Here is a 15,000-nt window from a genome sequence, read left to right as displayed (position 1 = left end):
CAATTAACTGCCAGGTTACTGATTGACGTAAGGTACATAAGGAGAGCTCGTGCCCACACTCAGCTCGTGCATGAGCTGAGAGTGGAACAGGCACCAATCAGCATGAGGAAAACGGCACCGGACATGATGTATTTCTGGAAAATGGCGACGAGGAAGTGCCTTGCTAATCGACGAAGCTAATCAGTCAAATCCTGACCCCCTGGTTGCGACTAGGGAATCTAATGTTCTGAGCTATCCCATCAGCGATTGGTTCCCGAGGTGGTCACATGTTTCATGGACACCATGTTTCATTTCAACTTTCAGCAAATACGTGGGATCTACTTGTGAATAATTTATCAACTGGAGTTCAAAACCACTGGGGGTTGAAATATAATTCAATTGATTCTCTTGTCTCATATATGCTGTTCAAAAAGATTAAAGGACATTTAGCTCTTTAATTTTTTATACTAATAATATAATAAAACCATACAGCGGCCATTCCAGAGGGTTAAAGTGAAAGTATTTAAGTAAAAAATATAGTATATAAACTAAGCAGTATGTGTCAAAGCTCAACTTTGAATAAGGCCAAGTTGACTATTTACCAGTAAAGCAGAGAGAGAGAGAGATGAGAAGAGGATTCTGTGAACAAGAGGAGAGGGAAATAAAGATCTAGAGGAAGGAAATAACAGGAAGACAAACTAATACTTTTCAGATAATGTACAACGATGGGTGATGATAGCATTACAGCAGGTTCTGATGATATCAGTGAAAGACACCAGATCGACTTACTAGGTCAATCCTACGCCGCTGGTGCACGTTGCTGTTAGCATACTGTACCTCCCTCCTCACATGACACAAATGAGTCATGTTGCTGCCTGCCACTCAATGTGGTCATGCGTTTTGTTTTCAAGAATCTGACTTATCTGTGTTTCTTATCTCTCTCTCTCTCTGAACTCAAGTCACCGCCTACATGCCAAAGAGCCGTCACAGAGCCGCCACATTAAATATCTTCATGAAAGTAATTAACTGGTTCCATGGTGAGAGTTATTTGTCCTCTTCACCTGCAGTCCTAGACAAACATTTGTGCAAAGTAGCGCATTCATTAGTTAGTTTACTAGGCCTACTTAATTTGCATATCTGTGTAATGATAACGTGGTTTATACAAACGTCAATTCATCTGTAGTGCTTCCCTGTAAGTGCAGTAAATGAACCTGTATGTTTACCGTGGTAAATAATGACGTTCAAGAACATTCATTTCCTTTAATAAGACTGAAGGGGTGAGAGAGGAACGTAAGCTAACTTCTCTCTTTCTCTCTCTCTCTCTCTCTCTGGTTCTCTCTCCCCCCCTTACGTCTAGTGTATGTGTGCGTGTGTGTGTCTGTGTGAATGTGCGCCATTGTGCTTTTGGCTTCTGGTTCTTATCTTTAGGTCTTTCTTTTCTTTTCTTTCTTAAATCTTTTAAAAAAAAAACTTGTATTTGACTCGGAAGCTGCTTTCTGGAAAAAAAAGGGCAGGGGCTCTGTGTGCATGTCTCAGAGAGGGAGGGAGAGAGAGAGAGAGAGAGAGAGAAAGAGAATGTGATAAAGATGATTCTGGTCCTGCTTTTCTTGTGTATGTGGTCATTAATTGCCCAACATGTGATTACTGACTTGGCAATACAAAGGTAAGTGTATGTGTAAATGTATGTGTGTGCACGGACTGAGAGTGAGTCTCTCTCTGTATGTCCATATGCTCAAACTGGACACACATGTACAGTCATTTCATGCGTATTATTCACATTGTGTTTAAGCCAGTGTTTTACACAAGTTAAAAGAAACAAAACCATATTAACACCATATTAACTACCCCCGACTATTAACTTCATAGCTGAAGACATGTTGGCAAAGTCAATGTATAAGCCGCAGCTAATAGCAGGGAAATTACAGTAGCACATGCGTGTCGGGCATTTGTGTGTACAGTAAGAGCCTCACCCACCCTTGCACTCTCTGCGGCTGGTGGAAGCGAATGAGGATGTAGTCGCCGGCGACGGGCGTGAGGCCCCAGAAGAAGTCCTGGCCCTGGTAGGCCCTCCGCAGCGTGTGGCTCTGGTAGTGCTTCAGGCTGCCGCTCAGCTCCGCCGCGGGGTTCACATGCGGCACAAACAGCGGCTGCTTCCCAAAGTCCTTGTCCTGGTGACAGCCAGGGCATTCAAATTTGACAGTGAATGTGTGTCTGTGTGTGAGATGTGTTTATGTATGCGATATGTGTGTGTGTGTGTGTGTGTGTGTGTGTGTGTGTGTGTGTGTGTGTGTGTGTGTGTGTGTGTGTGTGTGTGTGGGTTGTGTTTCTTTGCATGTGTGTGTGATCGACATGTGACAGGGCGTTCAAATTTGACAGTGAATGTGTGTCTGTGTGTGAGATGTGTTTATGTATGCGATACAGTATGTGTGTGTGTGTGTGTGTGCGTGTGTCTGTGTGTGCATGTGTTTATGCATGCGATACAGTATGTGTGTGTGTGGGTTGTGTTTCTTTGCATGCGTGTGTGATCGACATAAGTTAGGTGTGTTTGTGCGTGAAATACATGTAAAGCATGTGTGAGTGAGTGAGAATATGTAAAATCTGAGGGTTTGTGTCTAAAGCGGTGTGTGTCTGGCTGGGTTTGGTGCATGTGAAGGTGAGTGCATCTGTGTTGGTGGGCGGTTGTGTGTGTGTGTGTGTGTGTGTGTGTGTGTGTGTGTGTGTGTGTGTGTGTGTGTGTCTGTCTGTGTGTGAGGATGCATGTGCTGCTGAGCGAGCTTGGGTGTGTATGGGTGACAGCGTGACAAGGCTTTGGTTGTGCGTGTAGGAAGGTGGGTGGAAGTGCAACAGAGTGTTGCACAATAGACACTCCTCAGCATGATTGCCTTGAGTGCGCACATTTTTTCGCACTTCCAGAAAACTGACAGAAAACTACTCATCAGCTACCGGTATATGGGTGTATTACTCATGCCTACGAGTATAAGAAAAGTTCCACTTACTTTTAGTTTTTGGATCTTCCCTGGAAGGGAAGAGTGAAGCCCAACATGCTGAAACAGTGATGGCTTATGCCTCCTCTTCATCTTGTCTTTCTGTTTGTTGCAGTCGGCCTGAAGACAGAAGAGCACACCCAGAAAAAAACAGTCCCCTCAATTAAATGCACAAACACGCATTGATGACTCTTTTATGAACAGTGAAACCACAGTGCAGTTGCATCTTGGGTAATTCCATGATTACGACGACTTTGTTGTGTACTCACTGTGCTCTTTTCAGGGTTGCAGACTTTAACCCACAGAATGTGATCCAAGAGCCAGTCTATTGGCTTGTCTTTATGGAACATCAGGAAGAATTCAACTATCATTGGTAAATCGGAGGCCCTAAACAATTTCCCTAGAATACACACACAAATACAGATGTAAAGAGGCAGTTCAAATCAAAGGTTGACTTTTGCAGACAGCAGATCACAGGTGCTTGTGCAGTAGCCAGACACACACACACACACACACACACACACACACACACACACACACACACGGATATCTGTGTCTGGGAACATACATGTGTTTAAACATCTGCTGTTTAAGCCACACAAATGGAATTCAACACCGTTCCACCTATCACCCCAGCCGTCAATACAGATCCACAATAAAAAAAAAGTACAAATTCTAAACGTGGTGTCTGCTTGCAGTACTTCACCTGACCAACACCCAAGATATGTTTTGTGTGTGAGCATATGTGTGCGTGTGTGTATATACGTACACTTATACTGATATGCATTCATCCATCCCCCCATCCCACGCCCCACGCCTTCGTCGCTTTATTCTCCCGGCCTGACAAGCGGGTCTGTAACCAGCGCCTGTGTGTGTAAAACTATATATTTGTATCTGTACAATGGAGCTCTCTATTGATTCTGCCAGACATCATAACCGGACACTGTGACTCAACACTGGGAATATGTCAATATGAAACCCCTCAAGTCAAACAGTCTCTTGTACTAATGTGAGGATGGCAAGTAAGAGAACAAGCAGTGAAGGGCAAAATGTAATGAGCAAAGCTAATAGCTACTCCATACAATATAGCCACTTTCATTTTCACATGGATCTGTGTTTCTTGAGGTCTTGAGTACATTAGACAAACAATTAGAGCTTCCAGACAGCTACTGTGCTGCACTCTGAGGGCATGTTCACGTGTCTCCCATGTTCATGCCCCCAAAGTGCCCCCACTGTAGCTGCATGGCTACCAATTTTTTTTCATATTAACAGTACTCTGTGACCTCAAGAAACAAATATCAATATGAAAAATTGCTCGATTAGAGTGGAGTAGCTTGTAGCTTTGCTCGATACTTTTTGACCATCTCTGAGAACAAGTTTAGACAAAAGAGAGAAGATATGAGGATACAAAACAGGTGTACTGGGAAAAGCAGAGCCGGTCAAAGCTGGCCAGAGGAGAAGAGGAGAGAACCAAGCTGGGTATACGAGAGCAGGAACAGGAGAGAACCAAGCTGGGTATACGAGAACAGGAACAGGAGAGAACCAAGCTGGGTATACGAGAACAGGAACAGGAGAGAACCAAGCTGGGTATACGAGAGCAAAACAGAACGGAGCTGGGTGGAAGTGAACAGGAGGGAACCGCCATGGGACGATGAGAACAGGAGAGAACCGAGATGGGAGGGTGAGAACGGGAGAGAACTGAGAAGGGAGGGTGAGAACGGGAGAGAACAGAGTTGGGTATAGGAGAACCAAAGCGGAGAGTAAGAGAATGGAGCTGGGTATAAGAACATAAGAACAGGCGAGAACAGAGTTGGGTATAGGAGAACCAAAGCTGTGTGTAAGAGAACCGGAGAGCACACTGACCGATGAAGCCCAGCTGAGAGAACTCCAGGTAGAGCCACTGCTCTGACACCAGCCCCGTAGCAAACGTCTTCATCGCATCAGAGTAGCCCAGCTTAGCCACAAGGTCATCCTCCAGCTGATCACACAAACAAAACAGTCCCAAATACAGTCATGCAAATACTGTATCAGTAGCCATTCACCATCAAGCATGCACAGTCACACAGCCAAGGCAGATAAATGTTCAAAATTGATTTAACTAGTCACAGAGAAATAACAAGTAAGTTAGATTAGATTACATTAGATTCAACTTTATTATCATTGTGTAGAGTACAAGTACAGAGACATGCAGTTTGCTACGAAATGCAGTTTGCGTCTAACCAGAAATGCAAAAAAGCAGAAAATAAGTGCAATGTGATATACAAAGTATACCAGACAGTTCTATAGGCCATGGACTCCGATGCCGGAAGAATAAAAAGAAAATGTAGCACTTCGTAGCTTCGCTGCATAGCCCCCAACAACAGACAAAAAAAGAGAAGTGCCAACCAAACAATACCAGCGAAAATCAATCAAATGTATTATTCATCTATCCATCTCATTGTCTAACTGCATTTCGTTGTCTTTGTACTTGTACTCTGCACAATGACAAAGTTTAATCTAATCTATTCTACAGGCCTTTATTCGGGCAGGCTTGTATTCGAGGCAGGCCTTTATCTCTTATTAAGCCCAATTCACACCAAAGATTCCCGACGCGACGAGACGGAGTTGCAGCGGTGTGAATTACAAGTTGCACGTAGTTGCAAGCCGTCGCAGAGCACTAAACATGTTGAGTCGCAGTCGCAAGGTTTTAGAACGTTGCGGCTCGTCTCGTCGGGAATCTTTGGTCTGAACCCTACTTTAGGTTTCCGTACAAACATTTTACTCTTTCAATTAAAGTTTACTTTACTCTTTGAATGGGCCAACATTGCTCAACATTTCCTGTAAATTGTCAGAAATTGGTTTCGGTTTCATTTGGAGTGGCACACTATCAAAAGTAGAAGATTTTCAGTTTGGTTTGGGATTTCATTTACTTTTGGACTGTTTGAATATATTGCTAAATGTTGGGACTGATGGGCACTGAAATTTGGGGGGTCTTTAATGGTAACCAACCAACAATATAAAATATTAAGAAGAGCACTTTTATTTCAGTTAAATTAAAACAATGTCTTCTAGTGCTTGTGCCCTACTGGTAGACAATTATTATCCCGGCTCCGAGGCCCGGCTACAAATAGAATCCTGGCCATAATTTGGTTCACCATACTAAGCTCAGTCTTTTAAGATTGAACATTCGAATAGTTTGGGGAATCTGCACACTATTTCTACTGCACAAGAGGCATGAGGATCAATGGACATAGTTCAAATGACTCAGTACGCTTTTGGATAGTCCTTCAACCAATCAGACCAACGAACCCGGGTGCGCCTTTTGGATAAGCTAGTTAAAAGGTTGTGGACAGAGGAGCGAGCAGGAGAGATATACGTGCAGGTTTCCAGCCTGAGCTGCCAGGCAAAATCCGAAATCGCCAGCAGGTCAGGCAGGGTCCGGTTCACCCAGCCTAAATATTCACTTTTTTGTGAGAACATAACAATTGTGCTGACATGACAACAGCACAATGTAAATAGGGTGGCGCTGACGGGAGATGAGACTCTACTCTTCGATTAATCATTGATGATGTTTTATCAGCTCGCTTACCTGAACATAGAAGGTCCCCTTCGGCTGGGCGTACATCATGAGGAAACTGAAATCCAAATTCTGCTTCGTTCTCCACCTAGGAAAAAAGCAAACAAACAAACCTGACATTACACACACACACTGCTGACCTGGAGGAGGGGTGTTGTTTTTTTGTTATTTTATTTTTTAAACTGTGAATAACAATGTAAATAAACAATAAAGGTGTGGCCCGTCACCATCTTAGGCTCCAGCAGTACAACACCAAAGGACCTAAAGCTCTTTGGTTTACACACTCTCTGAGCACCCATCCAAGCACATAATGCGTAGGATATACCGGTAATAGTCTGCCATCACAATATGTTATAAGCGCAGCAGCTTCTTACTTCACTCTGTCTATGGAGTCTCCAAAGGTGCTCTTGAGCACAGAGAAGTCTGGATAGAAACTGGAAGGTGGGGAGACCACTTCTACAAGTCCAGAATGGACATCCTCTGGGAAACTGTGGAGAGATTTACACAGGTGTCAATACATTCAATACACTCACACACAATGTGTGTCGCACCCACAGAAGTATGTGATTCGTCATGCAGCTAACCCCTCACTGCTCCCCGAGCTCTGCTGGTTGGGCAGGCAGCTCAGTGCTCCGGGTTAGTGTGTGATTCACCTCACTGTGTGTGTGCTGTGTGTGTTCACTAATTCGGTTAAATTGGGTTAAATGCAGAGAAACGAATTTCCCTCACGGGATCAAAAAAGTATATATTCTATTCTATTCTGTATATAAGGATGTCAACAGTAGCCTGGCTATCACCTGACTAAGCTCAATCTTTTGAGATGGACCATCACTCTGGGGAGTCTGCGCTGTATTTCTACTGCACAAGAGGCGTGATCAATGAGTATAGCTCTAATGACTAATCCTGGGGACGCTGTGGCACAACAGGCTACAGCCGCTCGTGCCATGTACGAGCCCGAGTGCCCACGGGGACCCAGGTTCGATTCCGACCTGCGGTCATTTCCTAATCCCATCCCATCTCTCCGTTTCGCGTCGTGCCTAACAACGGCCCTTAACTGTTCGATTATACAGTATAACCCATGGACTCGAGTGGCTTATTGCTTAATGATACATATAAGACTAAGTGCAAAACATAGAGCACAAGTGATCACAGGCAACCAACCTCAGCACTAGACATATTAAGGTATTTGTGTGATCCATTTAAAATGACAACCACAGTAGCCTACATTATGATAGTACAATCAAAACCTCAAAACACTTACTTTTCTTGTATCTCATCAGCCACACTCCTGACAAATTGTTGGTCTGACTGTGGGACACACACACCCACACACAGCCACACACACACACAAACACACAAACACACACAATATTCAGAGGTGTTGAATGTTGAAATTCTGCATTCCTTTGCCGCAGAGGCATGTGCCATTGGTTACCTCAGCCACAAAGATGATGATGACCATGTCACTCTTCTGCTGGGGTGAAAGGTCATAGAGGAGAGATGCTACGGTGTTCACCAAGTAACTCTGCTTCTGTCTGCGGACTGTAGGGATACCCAACACCAGTGACACTGTAACATAACACACACGAGAGAGAGAGAGAGAGAGAGAGAGAGAGAGAGAGAGAGAGAGAGAGAGAGAGAGAGAGAGAGAGAGAGAGAGAGAGATGTTTAAGGATAAGGCACACAATTCTGGCAGTTACAATTTGAATGAATTTCACTTCAACAGCTGATAACATTTCCGGTACATGCTCTTGTGTGAAATGGCTCGAATAGTTTAAAGCCGCTGGCTTGCTCGTCTTTTAGCCTACAGAGCCAGGACAGCTTTTTGGAGAACATACACTGAACTCACAAAGGACTATGGGGATCGACATTCATAGGATTCATAGGATAACGCTTTTAAACACTTTTAGCCTAATGTTATGGTAGGAGCTGTGCACGTGTGTGTGTGTGTGTGTGTGTGTGTGTGTGTGTGTGTGTGTGTGTGTGTATGTGTGTGTGTGTGTGTGTGTGTGTGTGTGTGTTCTGTCTATTATACTAAGCCATAGGATCACTGTATGTAACTTACAAACCATGCAATATATATGAGTAATCTAATGACAGTTTCATATAAGGTCTGCACACTTTCCGGCAGAGGTCTTTCGCTAAATAGCCTACATAGTCTGTGGAGTTCGTACTTTCACCATATTTACTCTTTAGGATTATCTATCTCTACACGGTCCTCAGTATAAGGAGCAGGTGGTTCCCTCCATTCGACTTCCTGTACCAGGACATGAACAGTCTAGCACATTGTCAGAGAGAATATCTACTTAAATTATGACATCGGTTGTAAAAATCTCCCAGTGAACCTTGTCTAGCTATTGGCCAGTTTCCCTGATTCGTTAAGAAGCTCTTAAACTTAAAGGGACACTTCACCAATTAGCATTAAGCTTTGTATCTTTAGAAAACCAGTCATGTTTGAAAGGTCGTGCATCATTCCCTCAGTTTGCTAGCCTAACGAAAAAGAATGGAGGCGGGGCTAAACTTCGGTCTGGCATCCAGGCTACTATTATACTGGAGAGGAGGTAATTCTGGTGTCTTGAAATAACCTAGATGATAATCAGCATTGTTATTACCTCCACCAAGGAGGTTATGTTTTCATCTGGGTTTGTTTCTGTCGGCTTGTTTGTTTGTTTGTTTGTTTGTTTGTCTGTTCGCAAGATAACTCAAAAAGTTATGGATGGATTTCAGGGAAGATCTGAAATGACCCAAGGAAGAAACTATTACATATTGGGAGTGATCCGTATCACCGTCTAGATCCATGTTTTCGCTTGGCGGAGGTTTGCGCTCTCTGCATGCTTTTCTACAGTTCCTAATATTGTCTCTGTTGGTGAAGCTGTGTAATTGCACTGACCTCCAGAGCGAGCCTTTCCCAAGAACACATTAGCCACGAGGCCATCCTGTTGTCCTTGCAGATGTGGCAGGTAAAAAAGGGTGTTGGCCTGAGAGGCAACACAGCTCGATACGTTCACATCTTTCAGCTCCTCGTCTACAAGAAAAATGTTGAGTGACAAGAAAAAAAAAAGAGTCAGTTAGAGGACGCAAACAATTTGAGGGATTTAACAATGACAAGCATGTTTGTCAAGCAAAGCTAACGATGAAATAGTTTTTGAATTATGAATGATTTTTAAATTGATAAGGGTATAGGGACTAAGATCCTTCATTACTGACTCCGCTTTAACCCTCTCTGGTAGGGAGGGGCACTGGTCTTTCAAGCTTCAAATGTCCCAAAGGCAGGTCTCGTCTATACTGGGTAAACCCAAACTGTTCTGCCTGCGATTTGGATTTTGCCCTGCAGCTCAGGCTGGAAACCTGCTCATTGGTGGGTCCATCACAAACTGGCTTATCCACCAGGTGCACCCGATCGTTGGTCTGACTGGTTGTACGACTATCCAAGCGTAGGCTACAGAGTGTCAGAGTCATTTGAACTATGCCCAATGAAATGATCACCCCTCTTGTGCAGTAGAAATAAAGCAAAGACCCCCCAGTCTAATGTTCAATCTTAAAAGATTGAGTTTAATAGGCTACTATGGTGATTGCCAGGTCTCGTCCCCGTAAGCAATGAAACCACCGCACAACTACCGCTCCCCTTTGAAACCTCATCTCAACTTTGGGAAACGTCTTGTCAGCCCACTTTGAAATTTGAACCTGTTTTGCTGCGGCATTGGGGTCTCAGAACACAGTCAAGCACCTTGCAAATAAGCCCTCACCCTTAGCGTGGCTAGAGTTGGTGTTGGTGGTGGCATTATGGAGACGTGACAGGACTGAAGTGAGCTCGGTGGTCAGCTCGGCTGCTTGGTGCTCCGCTTGCTCTAGTCGCTCAAACAGTCCGGCAAAGTCCACCTGTCTTGAAGTGTGATCTATAAAGACGAAAGGAGGGTTTATGGACAAGGAGAAAATAGTCTATAGATCATTAACATTATGTGAGGGCGTACTTTGAATAGTACAACGTAGCCTAAAAGAAGCCTATAGAAAAGGCAAAATAGACAATCCTTACAGAAAAAAAGTAAGAGTAAGCTATTTAATTGCGTATAGCACACTGGCTCAATTGCAGGTTTGAACATGATTAATCTAACACGCACATCAACATGCTACTGTCCTCAACGTTTTTGTTTCTGTTGTACAACCTTTCACTCAAACAGAAGGATGACAAGTTGATATAAAGTTTAATAGCCTACATCATAATATACAGCCTTTATTTATAGCAGTCTTCCCTCAGACCACTGTAATCATTTACTCCTTGTGATTCTGACAGTTGGATCCGCTAAGATTTGCCTTCAATGAGGAGTCTGGTGTAAACAATAGGCTAGTATTTAGTTATGTTAAGCTATGTCATCGTCTTTTAAATTTGAATAAGCCATGTCTAAGTGGATCCACAGTCCTACGCCTATTATCGCTCGTTAAGCTTGGCTCCAGAGCAATACTGTAGATGGCTCTGCTATACCATTAGGGTATTAACTTAGATGGCCAAATACACACTAGACAGAATTGGCTAATTTATTAGTCTAAATGTACTTAATCAATTAGCCAAAGCGCCTGTGTGTGTACCTAACAGGTCATGCTGACTAAATACAGAGTAAAACAAGCTTTATTCATATTTTAATATATATATATATATATATATATATATATAATATATATATTTAAAAAAAAAAAAAATATATATATATATATATATAGCCTATATATATATATATCTGTAGCGACTCAAGCTGAGTCAGATGTCACGGTTTCTTTCATCTCCGGTCAGACCGTCTGGAATCGGTACACTCACCTCTTTGAGCGGAATGCCAAGAGATCACAAATAAACTTCCAATGCAGAAAACAATTAGCAATGTGCCATGGTTGAGCCTCATCGCATTCCACGTGCGTAATGAAACTCAGACGGTCCTGGGCTACTTCTAGCCAAAACAAATCAATAGCCTATTGTTCAATTAACATCATTTGTTTGGAACGATGGTTGGCTGGCCTAGGCTACTGACAACAACGTTTTAAAAACGACAAAGTAAGTCCAGACAGGACTGTCATTATGTCCAAGTAGGTATAAGTAAAACACTCAAATTACACCTTCCTTTTAACTAGGCTACTGAAAATGCCGAAGTAGCCTACGCCTCCTCCCCTGCTGCTCCTCCCTCCCACAGTACCTGTTGAACAAGCCGACTGAAGTGGTTAGAACAGTTGATCTACACAATGCAAAGGCTAATTGCAAATGTGCACCCAACGGCGTGTAATAACTTTTAAACATAGGCTATAGCCTGTAATATTCTCTGTTAGTGACAGTGAAGTGTCTTAAACTAAACAGATTGCTCAGAGCTATATAGCCTAGGGCTACAGGTGCATTCGACTTATTTCGGTCTGACTTAATTTGGTTTCTTTTACACAAATGACTGCATTAATGCGACGTGAAGGGAACTGTGGCACGTCAAAGTTGTTAACCGTGACACCTAGCCTGAGGCCTATCTACTGTATGATCTAACGGCTGACACTCATTTTCAATAGACCTTTCACACAACTTACAGTCTGCATCAGAATGTGTGCAAATAAGTATAATAAAACTCAAGGGGTCTCATTATAATAAACAGTAATATTAAAGAGATGTTTTTATTTACATGATAACATGTTTACAGTAAATCCTGGGCTTACGGATAAATAAATATTGATAGAAACTGGAGAAATGATTTCATGGTTCTAATGGTTGGATGGAGGGGGGGGGGGTATTGAAACAGACAATAGCCTACATTCAACATTGGTTTAAATAAAATCCAAGTGGAAGACATGATCCATCACAAAAACATGACAAATTTACTGAAAACATTTCATGTGTTTCTGAACGTTTGTGTAAAACCAGAGGGAGATACAGAAAATGTCACACTGCATCACTTTCCCATAAATACATTAAGGTCACCCTGGCCATCACCAGACGACAGTGACAAGGCATAGCACCCAGAGGAGGTTCTGGATCATTAGTGGCAGCGCTGCATCACGCCCTGGTGCCCTATTCAGACAAGGACAGGTCCAGTAGAGCGGGCTGTCTCTGGTCAAGTCTCTGTCCGAGTGGCCGCCCTTGTGTCTGTGTCTGCCCCGCAGCCGGATCTGATCAGCGCTGTCTCTATTGTCCAGCTCCTCCACAGAGGTCCCGCGCTCCTCGTGCCGCTCACGAAACTCCTGCCGGTCGCCAGGCAGGGTCAGGGAGAGGTCGTCCTGGTCGTGGAGTGTCGAGGACGGCGCAGGGCAGTCCAGCCAATCAGTGGCCAGAGAGCGTGGATAACCCACCTCGGGGGCAGAGCCTGGGTGGGTGAACTTCCAATAGGAGCTTTCTTTGAAGAGGTACGTAGATCCTAAAACAGGTACAGTGAAAATTAAATAATTAAGCATGGTTTGTGTAGGCGACAGGCATGATTTTAAAGTGCTTGTTGCAGAAGATGAGGCCACGTGTAAGGATATCGCTCGGAATTGTGCGTTCTCCTGAAATATCATGGCTAAACTGTCCAAAAAAGCAACATCTTGGCATGTTCCAAATCCCCCATCTGGTTCCTGGCTCCTTGAGTCTTTTAAGGTCTTTAAGAATGGGTCCACCTGTCTATTTAATACTATTTTTTGTTTGACTTTTTTTTGTTTTTCATTTTGTGAACCAGATGGACACACACACACACACACACACACACACACACGTACACACACACACACACACACACACACACACACACACACACACACACACACACACACACGTACGTACACACACACACACACACACACACACTGCTCCATGGTCTTTACCATCATCTTCTGTGATGACTCCATTCACCCCTGCACGGATCAGCTCCCTCCACACCTCGCTCTGCTCCTCCTCTCCTCTTCTTCCTCCTCCTCCTCCTCCTCCTGCTCCGTCTCTTCCTGCTTCCTGTTCCGTCTCCCCTGGCATGTCTCCCCACACCGCTCCTTCCTCGGGGTGCCACAGGAGCCCCTGCCTCCCGCCGGTGCCGGAGCCTTCTCCTGACGAGGTGACGTCGGACGCGGGCCGAGGGTAGCCCTCCTGCAGAGAGAGCTCCTTGAAAAGCCAGACCTGTGAGTCTGCGTGATGATGACACAAGAGAAGAGAGACAAGGCCATTACCAGCACAGCCCAGCTCACTGATGCACTGAGGAGTTGAGAGTATGGTGCCGGCAGCAGCTAGTACGCCATGTGATGTGTTTTATGTTTGTGTGTGTTTATTAGGTCTCTGTTTATTGATTAATAATGATGGAGTGACATGATTAGGTTTCTGACAGAATGGTTGGAGGGAAGAATGGAGGAGGAGAGGAGCAACCTCACCAGAGAGGGTTAAAGAGGTGCAAACGTTTCCGCGTTCTGTTTTCACAAAGGGGAGGGGGGGCGAAATCCGTCTTTAAGCAGACCTACTGTAGAAAGTGACGTTACATTCGAACTGAACTGCTTGCCAATCCGACAGAGATCGATATTCCACTATGACGACTTTGCGACACACCTCTTTAAGCAGACAGGAACTGTTTGAAGTTTGCTTCCATAGAGATGCTTTATGTTTCTCTATCCTGTCAGTAATGAAAGATCTTTGACCTCACCCCCACCCCCCCCACCCTCTCTCTTATCACCTGTCTTTTCAATCCCTGTAGGCACAATGGTTCTTTAGGGCTTAATGGAACCCATAAATTACTGAGCCCAATGGCGCATGGATATAGATTAGATTGCATTCAACTTTATTGTCATTGTGCAAAGTACAAGTCCAAAGACAACGACATGCAGTTTGCATCGACATGCAGTTTGCAGTTTGCATCTAACCAGAAAAAAAAAAACAGAAAAGGGCAATGTGATATGTAAAGACAGGAAATAAGTCCAGATGTTGTTGAGCAAATATTCCATAAACTTACAGAGAATGCCTTTGTGTCATACTGTAGCTCCATACAACCCTGTAAACAATATTCAAACCAAATCAACTGCACCCATTAGTGAAAGGGACTGCAGAGGTGATCTTATATGAGAGAATTCCCAGAAAGCAGACATGCAAATGTTGCATGACCAAATCTTTTGAATATTTCCTCAACTTATTTTCACTTTGAACATTGATATGGTCGGGGGTGTGTGGGGGGGGGGGGGGATATAAATATGTCTCTCTGAGCATAATATGTAAATTCTGGAAAATGAGGCCCATAAATGAGACATAATGCATGTGTGTATGTGCGTAGAGAGAGTGAAAGTGGAAGAGATATGAAAATAGAGTGTGTCACTCACCACTGATGAAGACGATGGCGTGGTCCGAGTGTCTCTCCAGCACGGCGCTGACCGAGGTGAGGGTAGGAGGAAGAGCTCCCCACAGCCGCCGCGCAGACACGGCCCTGCCCGACACCAGACCCCCACGACTCACCCGCCACATGCTCAGACCTGAGGGGACAGCAGAGGTCACAGATCGTGATTATCAGAGGATGAGGA

The 15,000-nt window shown here is 44.1% G+C and overlaps 2 protein-coding genes across 2 annotated transcripts in view; both read right to left on the bottom strand.

The window, feature by feature from the left end:
• zgc:154054 (Alpha-1,3-mannosyl-glycoprotein 4-beta-N-acetylglucosaminyltransferase B-like) overlaps window positions 1–11,612 on the bottom strand; it is a 17,113-nt gene extending 5,501 nt beyond the window's left edge. The window contains exons 1-11 of the mRNA XM_062524014.1: window positions 11,330–11,612; window positions 10,266–10,415; window positions 9,410–9,544; window positions 7,955–8,088; window positions 7,781–7,827; window positions 6,894–7,007; window positions 6,532–6,607; window positions 4,827–4,941; window positions 3,233–3,363; window positions 2,976–3,083; window positions 1,954–2,147 (exon numbers count right to left, since the gene is read on the bottom strand). Of these exons, the coding sequence (XP_062379998.1) occupies window positions 1,954–2,147; window positions 2,976–3,083; window positions 3,233–3,363; window positions 4,827–4,941; window positions 6,532–6,607; window positions 6,894–7,007; window positions 7,781–7,827; window positions 7,955–8,088; window positions 9,410–9,544; window positions 10,266–10,415; window positions 11,330–11,411 (1,286 nt within the window). The 5' untranslated portion in view covers window positions 11,412–11,612. The remainder of the gene's footprint in view (window positions 1–1,953; window positions 2,148–2,975; window positions 3,084–3,232; window positions 3,364–4,826; window positions 4,942–6,531; window positions 6,608–6,893; window positions 7,008–7,780; window positions 7,828–7,954; window positions 8,089–9,409; window positions 9,545–10,265; window positions 10,416–11,329) is intronic.
• Window positions 11,613–12,222: 610 nt separating this feature from the next.
• mmp17b (matrix metallopeptidase 17b) overlaps window positions 12,223–15,000 on the bottom strand; it is a gene marked incomplete at its 5' end in the record, with an annotated part of 8,911 nt that continues 6,133 nt past the window's right edge. The window contains 3 exons of the mRNA XM_062524581.1: window positions 12,223–12,893; window positions 13,336–13,629; window positions 14,803–14,952. Coding sequence (XP_062380565.1) covers window positions 12,469–12,893; window positions 13,336–13,629; window positions 14,803–14,952 — 869 coding nt within the window. The remainder of the gene's footprint in view (window positions 12,894–13,335; window positions 13,630–14,802; window positions 14,953–15,000) is intronic.

The sequence above is a fragment of the Sardina pilchardus genome, chromosome 21, assembly GCF_963854185.1.
Source record: "Sardina pilchardus chromosome 21, fSarPil1.1, whole genome shotgun sequence".
NCBI classification, from domain to species: Eukaryota; Metazoa; Chordata; class Actinopteri; order Clupeiformes; family Clupeidae; genus Sardina; species Sardina pilchardus.
Note: the sequence above shows the minus strand (reverse complement) of the source record. Positions and strands in the feature narration are given on the sequence as shown.